The 8,174-nt window shown below is 40.0% G+C and overlaps 1 protein-coding gene and 2 non-coding genes across 3 annotated transcripts; 2 read left to right on the forward strand and 1 right to left on the reverse strand.

Annotated features, from left to right (window-relative positions):
* The first annotated feature begins 3,471 nt into the window (after positions 1 to 3,471).
* On the forward strand, positions 3,472 to 3,542 carry BDF20DRAFT_t119. Its single transcript has one exon. It is a non-coding gene; the product is annotated as a tRNA-Gly (tRNA).
* A 2,318-nt stretch (positions 3,543 to 5,860) lies between these two features.
* BDF20DRAFT_t120 lies at positions 5,861 to 5,933 on the reverse strand. The gene has a single exon. It is a non-coding gene; the product is annotated as a tRNA-Ala (tRNA).
* Positions 5,934 to 6,614: 681 nt separating this feature from the next.
* On the forward strand, positions 6,615 to 7,562 carry BDF20DRAFT_823359 (uncharacterized protein; the record flags this gene model as incomplete). Its single annotated transcript, XM_053077785.1, has 1 exon — positions 6,615 to 7,562. The coding sequence occupies one exon, from the start codon at positions 6,615 to 6,617 to the stop codon at positions 7,560 to 7,562; it is 948 nt and encodes a 315-aa protein (XP_052934502.1).
* Between the last annotated feature and the right edge of the window lie 612 nt (positions 7,563 to 8,174).

Genomic DNA, 8,174 nt, shown 5'->3' on the forward strand with positions numbered 1-8,174 from the left:
TGCTACAGCACGGTTAATCATGCTAGAGCGGTGCCTTGACCGATTGGATAGGTATAAGAAAGTAAGTGATGAGCTGATCTGGCTATCGGTTCCTTTAACCGATACCTCGGCAGATTCATTATGACAAATGGGACGGATAGGATAAATTACTTTAAATCTGCCGATATCTCCATTTCAGTCTTATTGAATTCTGTCAGAATGTAAAGAGTTAAAGTAAGGGATCAACAAGTTAAATAATAGCTTAATTAGATTAGATTTATGTATTGTGGTTTGATCTGCTAAATAAAGTTATCTGATTTAATCAAATCGAAATACTATAACATCTTATTCCTAAATAAAGTCAATTACTAATACAATGTTGTCTCGGATATACAGATGAAATATTCTTCCGTAAAAGAAAAGAATTGTTCTAACAAATCTATCACTCACGGTTATTCTAACCTTCATAAGGATCCGCAATCTCTTATTTCAGTATTATGTAATAATCCAAGAGTAATATGCTGTTGGATACAACAGTCCTCTACAGTCCAGTCACGGTGTTTTTTGGCCCATTGCAATCGCTTTTTCTGGTTGATTCTCTTGATTAAAGGCTTCTTTTTTTATACAGAGAATTAAGGCCAAGGGATCTCATGAGTCTTGTTGTGGAAGAGTATTGAAATTTGTAACCAAGAGACCACAGATATCTTTGGACATCTTTTGCTGATAATAAGAAACCTTTTCGGACTCTAAAAGATATGACTCGCTTTGTGTAATTGGACACAATACTGACTCTACCACCACGAGATTTAATGCGATCAGGATCATGTTCTTTTTTCATGCGAACAACTTGGGCTTTAGACACTCCAGTGGCTTGTACAATGTCTTTAGTACCCTTTCCGGCCTTGATCATTGAAATGATGTCATTTCGTTTGTCGTTACTGAGTTTATATGGCATTGTAGAGAAGTAGTTGTGAGAGGTAAAAGTGAGAGTGTAATGGGGAAAACTGTGTAAAAATGTCGCCTTTATATATTTTTCAGCTTCTCTACATCATAATGATACGTTATCATTGCATCAGGTACGCTAAAATAGAGTTTAAGGTACACTGAATCATATTTGTTGTCGTATTTGAGGGTAGATGATATACAAATATTAAAGATATAATTCACTTTATGAAGGATAAAGATGAATTATACAATATTGCAAACCAGAAATAATTAGAAACTACATAAACTCTAATATATGAGTACCGTGAATTAAGTGTTGTGTTTAGTTGACAGCATCATATGAGATGTGGAGACCTCGTATACAAATTATACAAGATCCTCACACCTCATTACTGCTGAAATAATATAAAGTAGAGTAGGAAACGAATATAGAATAAGTGATGATTCTTATACGAGATTAGATACCTCGTATAAGGCTGAACAGGTTGTCATTTAGGATATATAGTTTACTTATTTTGCTATAATACGTTACTATATGATATAGGATATATAGTAGAATTAATATATGGACATGCAGGATATATTGATTCAACACCAAGGTATAATAGGTTATAAGTACTATTCTCTGCCTTCGGCATAAAGAATGATTACAAGATAATAGGTTGTGATCATCCTTTACAATAACTGCTCACTCAACTCAAACACCACGCACGAATACTATTTTCCTAATTAATTCTATTTTCCTGCAAGCAGTGCTACATAATGGTTAGCACGGGAAAATAGGTTAGTTGCATGATCACTAGATCAAGCCATGGATACGTTTACAAGTCCACCCGCTCCGGGTAGATGCGTAATCTCTCAAGGGAGAATTCTATTCTTTTACGGTTCAGAAGACGTACGTCTTCTTTGAGTAGAATAACTCAGCTGTCAGTTTCTAGGTTCCGTAATATGAAGAAGATATTCAAATTTTTGCAGTAGATATTTTTCTTCTCAGGGAACATAACTTGATTGAAAATAAAACGTACTAGTTTGATCTCGTTAACTTTTTATTGTTTTAACTAAGTGATATTTAACTCCACAAGTCGTCAAATACCACATTTGTATCATTTTGCATTTAGCCCAAAATCAAGCTTTTTTTATTTGCAGCTTTGTGTAACAACATATGATTACGTCATTCTTCCTTTCTTATACTATGACGTTTGGGCTATCTAGTGGTCTTTATTTCGTAGCTCTGACGTAATTATTGCACTGTACAGATCATTTTATATTTTTGTGAGCCCGTTAATAGCAGCACTGTATCTTGGCAATGAAGCCAGGACCATGTTGAGTGAAGCAGCTCCACAATATGAGGCTGCCACCTCCGCCTTTATACTTGTAGTTGACGTTGTGCTCCTTGAGGGGTTCTCCCTTCTTTACCCAAGTCCACTGTTTCCCATCCGATCCAAGACGATTGATTTTGGTCTCGTCGCTAAAAACGACTTTCTTCCAATCATCAACCGTCCAGTGTTTGTGGGCTTTCGCCCATTTCAACCGATCCTTTCTTCGATCATTCGTTAATGGCAATGCTGATTTTCTAATCCTTGAATCGAAATCGGATCTTTTCAGGACCCTACGTATGGTCTGTGGAGAAATATCTACTCCTTGACCCCGCAGGTTCCTGGCAGCATCAACTGCTGTTATGAACTGCCCTAAGTAGAACGATCTTGCGATCATTCTCTCGAGACGATCCGAGATTAACCTAGGACGGCCGGTCTTTTCGTTGCATGCAATGTCATTAGCTTTAGCGATTCTACCAACAGTGACGTTGGATACCTTTAAACTTTTGGCGATACTTCTATGAGACTCTCCTGTACGCAGTCTAGCTAAAATATCATTTTTTTTATCGTAAGGTACGGGACGCATGTTGAGATTTGTCTAATGTTGCGGTTTTTGTGAATGGGTAAAGTAATGTAGCTAATCGAAAAGCAAAAAGGTACAAGTTTGACAAAACATGATACTCAACATTAAATTGACCCCTGATAGATTGCTGAAACTCAATAAATTCGAAAAATCCTGGGGAAAGAAGGCTCTGTAAACATTCATCATTTCAACCATCTGAATTTCTACAGATTGCGAATGTCGAGATGAGCGATTAGAATGTCGAATGTGCCCAAGCAAATGTATATGAATCCTAACACAAGCTATATCACTGAATAGCTTAGAACTACTACTTTCCGTATCGCAAAAAAAAAAAATCAGTGCTTAAGTATGTGCTCAAGGGGAAGAATGCATGAAAAAGTCGAAAAATTAAAATTTTTAAAAACATTGTAACACTTTTGTGAGTCACTGTATGTTCTTTTTCTCTTTTTTGTATTTACTTTTTGTTGTTATTGGATTTTTCTTGTAAGATTTACTATATTAGGTCGACAAAGTTTATATTTAAACCTGCCTTCAAATGCAGTAAGTGTACAAAGTGTATGGGAATTCGGTGGATCACGTGCTATTTAGAATTTGGTTTGAAAAGTATATAAAGGCAAAACGTTTCGCGCGGGCGACAATCTTAACCTTGCGTGGTTGGTTAAGTGGTATAATCTTCGCCTGCCACGCGAAGGGCCGGGGTTCGATTCCCCGACCACGCATTTTTTGCTTTTTAATTTTCACTACTGTTGTGTCGCGTCTAAGAGGATAGCTTCTTATTTATTTTACTTATTTTCTATCTCAGTATTAGGATCCTGATTTTTAGAGAGATGAAAGAAAAGCTTGACCTTTATATTATTTCATGTTGCCGTGTTTGGTCAAATAATAACTACAATATTCAAGTACGTACAACCAGGTAGAGAATACATTCTACCACGGTCTATCTATATTGCATCTAATATAGGTTATGTACAACATAGAACAAGATACAGGCCTAAATATAATAATCACCCAATAAGCAGCTGAACCTGAAATTAGTGACTAGCATACGCGTCCTCAAATAATATAATTCGCATTAAACCTCAAAAAGTAAATAAGCCTTCTACTTCATCTGAAGAACAATAAAGACATCTAAGTTCATAGTCATCGACTTACAACAGTTATCAACTTTTAAAATATGCAAATACAACTGTACGTACTCTTACAGTAAACCTCTTCAAACCATTTTATTTGATTTAATCATGCTTTACAGCAACTTCGATCTTTTTAAAAATTGATATACTGTTGTGTATGGGTAAAATATAATAGTAAAAGAATAGAAAGACAAAGAGAAAGTCTGTGAAAACTCGTGGTAGGTTTATTAAGAGTCGATTAAGACAAAAGATAAAGATAAGACAAAGACTAGTCTCTTTCTACACTTCAACTTGGGATCATATTTATACTTTTCAGGAACTTGATCTGAGAATGAGATATGCCTTGCGGAGTTCTAGAATTGCTTGCTTGGAAATTTCTAGGAAATCAGAACAGTAACATGAGACATGTTTAATCATCCATATCATTGATATCAGTTGATACGACTATGTGGAAGAATACAATTGGATATTCATAGGCGGATATAGATATGTTAAGAGAATATGGAAATTGCTGGAATAGACATGATCTTTCTGGATAATGTCTGGGTCTATACCTGATACAAGTGGTGTTGCTGAGCCAGAGATCTTTTATCCGACCTTCAGGTCTCTGCTGCGCCATTCATATTATGAATACCTCAGTCTATTATGTCCATTGGATCTATCTTAATATTATCTGGCTTAGGATAAAAATATGTATGGAACATGCTGTAGCATTGGACTCTATTATTATAATAATATTATCTCATAATGCACAGACAATAAAGAATATATCATTTATCCATATGTAATCTCAACAGTGAATGATTAAGTACCAGAAGAGACTAATGTCATATTATGGGATAGTCACATAGCAAGTATTGCAGGATTTATTTGTCTCTGTCAATATCTATATACGGACTTATGCCTCAATATACAACATATACAGAATGATAAAGATAACTCAAATATAAAATATTACTATTGATAGATTCATTTAAAATGATGTGTTGTATATATGAGTGTCATGTCTCGACCACTGTCTACGGTATCGGAACACGAGTGAGAATTAATTAATTTAAACACAGCATAAACAGCTGTCATCTTAGACTTGAATTGTCGATTAAGCAATTGTTCACAAGTCAAACTGGTATCAGATCCATAACAGTGTTAGAACACGCCTTCACTAATCTCTCATTAGATCCATTAGTTCTCATTGGTTGTAACTACATCTTCCTAACATCCTCTATAAGCTCAGCTAACTCTCTGAAAAATATATAAAGCCTTCATGTTCTCAAAATTGAAATAAAAATTATCTGACTTTTTCGGTCTCGTTCTATCTTGGTCTATCAAATACTTAAGAATATCTCAGTATCTTTGTTGTGTCTAGTCATTTTACTGTCTTATTTTATTTTTATAAGTCTTTCGAAGTAACTGGATATATCAGATATTACTGTAATTGTGATCTACAAATGCTATGTACATATGAGGTTTACATATCCATAGTATATAGTACTTCAATAATAAATCACTCTTTCACAATAATCTGTCAGTAAGCGGACATTGGTAAGTGGTCTTATCATTCTATTTTTATATTCGTCGCCAATTGCTTCCAGTCCGATCCACTAACCTCTCAATGAGTAAGTACCTGCGCGCAACCATAAAGAAGGTACCCGTGTCTTTGATGAAACAGTCTATATGACACCGGCTAAACCCGCTCTACTCAGCCCAACACATCATCCTTTAAAAGATAGAAAATTTTTCATCTTTATATGTTTTATTTTTATTTTTTTTTTTTTTTATTTTTTTTTATTTTGGAGGGGTGAAACCCCAATTCAATAGGTTTGACAACAATATACAATAATCCGGAAAGTGGTGACAGTCGAAACGTCTCACGCACTAGAAACGAAAGTAAAAAAAAGAAAAAAAATTGGAGAAGCTGGGCGTCGATCCCAGTGCCTCTCGCATGCTAAGCGAGCGCTCTACCATTTGAGCTACATCCCCGGGGCTTGTCCCCATAGCCTAGTCGTAGAACATTAGGTTACCATGCGTCTGGTCGTGGTTCGATTCCCGGTCTCCGCCTTCTTTTTCGTCTCTGTTGGTTTGCTTTCGGCCGCCTTGGTGTCTGCGGCTCGTCTGGCCGGCTTCTGCCCCGTGTTCCTGTTCGTTGTCCCTGCCCTGCGTTCCGTGCAACCATCCCCCGCCTGGGGTTTTTAACGCCGCTGCTTTTCCTTGGTCCTCGGTCGCGGGGTCTGCTATCCCAATGATGAATGCTTCTCGGTGCCCGCCCAGGCGTAACAAGCAGTTTCTGTCTCCCCCTCAAGTCTTGACCAACTAGTATAATGATTAGTATAGCATTCCCCCTTCCCCCCAACATAAAATTAGTAGGCTTTTTCTCCCCTTTGTCTCTGGTCGATCGGCTTATGCTCTATAGAGTGCCCATTGTTCGACGTTAAATAACTAAAAAAAAAATCTTTAACCTGAGCTACATCCCCAATTTTTGCACTTTGACGCGTAATATCTCGACAACCAGTAATCCGATCGCGTTCATCCTTTTTAATTGTTTCAGCCCTTTTTTCCGACAACAACATATTTTAATTTCAGCCGATTCGAAATCGTTAACTTTCCCATCGCCATCATCGACATTTCGACATTTCGCCATTTCCAATGAGCCAAGATCTCGAAATGACTAATTTCCAAAATCAGCTCGCCCTGCTAGCTAACAAGGTCGCCGAACATGACCAGACTCTCCTTCGCTTTGCCGCTCTTGAAGAACGGCTAGCTGCCGTCACTGCTGAAAACAAGACTCTTCAGCAGGAGAACGCTGATCTCCGTGCCCGCCTGGCTGAAGCCCTTGCCGCCGCTGCCCAGCCAACGGTTTCCGCCCGCCCCGCCGCCCCTACCGCCCCTACCGCCTCTAGGCCTGCCCCCGCCCGCCAAGCCCCTTCCGCCGCTGAGCCCGCTGCCACCGCTGCCCCCACCGTTGCCCCAACTGAAGTTTGGAGCACGGTTGCCAAGAGGGGTAAAGCCAAGAAACCCGTCACTGCCAAGCGCCGTGAAGCCATTGTCCGCGGCTTCAACCTTGATACCGGCGAACAAGGTTATGAATATGTGTATATTCATCGTTCCCGTCGCTATACCAGAATGGAGGTCCGCCGAAACTTGCGCGTTCTTGGAATCGATGCCGCTCGCATTCTTGATGTTGCTTTCCCTGCCCGTGGTATCATTGGCCTCCTGATCCACGTCCAATTCAAGGCGTCGTTCCTAGAATCCCTTGAACGAGCAAAGGTTCAAACTGTGGCCGATTTTGATCCTTTGGACCCTGCACACTTGGGTGATCCTCGCTTTGTTACCGCCAGTGTCGCTGACCGGGAAGTTGCTGCCATGCGCTTCCATTCCCGCCGTTGCCTCCACGCCTTGAATTTTGTGATTGACCATCACAAAGATGCTGCCGTCGCCGTCGCCAAGGTTTTTGCCGAACAGGCTTGGATAACTGAGGAAGACCTTGCCCGCGTCATTGCCGCTACCCGTCCCAAGCTTTTTGAACGCCCAAAGTATTCCCGAAACACGGTCTTCGGCTCCGGAGACTTTGAATCCGATAACGACGACACCGATTCAAGCATGGAATATTAATGTGTGATCATCGTATCACCATTAATAACACATCTTCTGATGTGTCCTCTATACCTTCCTTTGATACCCCATCCTCTCCCTCTTCGTCTACCACCCATTCTCTCTCCCTCAACATTGGTCTCTGGAATGCCAATGGTCTCCAAGCTTCCTCCGTCGATGACATCCTCCGTCACTGCCAGGATACTTCCCTCCTTTTCATTACTGAAACCTGGTTGCTCTCCCCTTCTCGCCTCCCTACCTCCTGGGAACAGTTTCACCTCTATGGCTCTCCGGTTGCTGGCAACTTCCGTGGTTCCATGGGTGTCTCTGCCCTTGTCTCTCCTTCGTGTCCGCTGCCTGTGTTTCAAGTTCCTTCCCCTACCAGGTATGCTCTCTGTCTCCATCTAGGATCCTCCCTTCGACTCATCTGTCTGTACCTTCCACCTTCTCTCTCCTCCGAGGAGATTGTATCCGTTCTCGACTCCCTTCCCCTTTCTCAAGACACCATCATTTGTGGCGATCTGAATGCGCGTCTTGGCGATTTCACTGGTGACTCTGGCTCCAACACTCGTGGCAACTTGTTGCAGCAATGGTGTGAAGAACATTCGTTGTCCATCCTGAATGCTTCTCTCT

Source organism: Mycotypha africana, assembly GCF_025528875.1.
Source record: "Mycotypha africana strain NRRL 2978 chromosome Unknown BDF20scaffold_8, whole genome shotgun sequence".
Taxonomy (NCBI): domain Eukaryota; kingdom Fungi; phylum Mucoromycota; class Mucoromycetes; order Mucorales; family Mycotyphaceae; genus Mycotypha; species Mycotypha africana.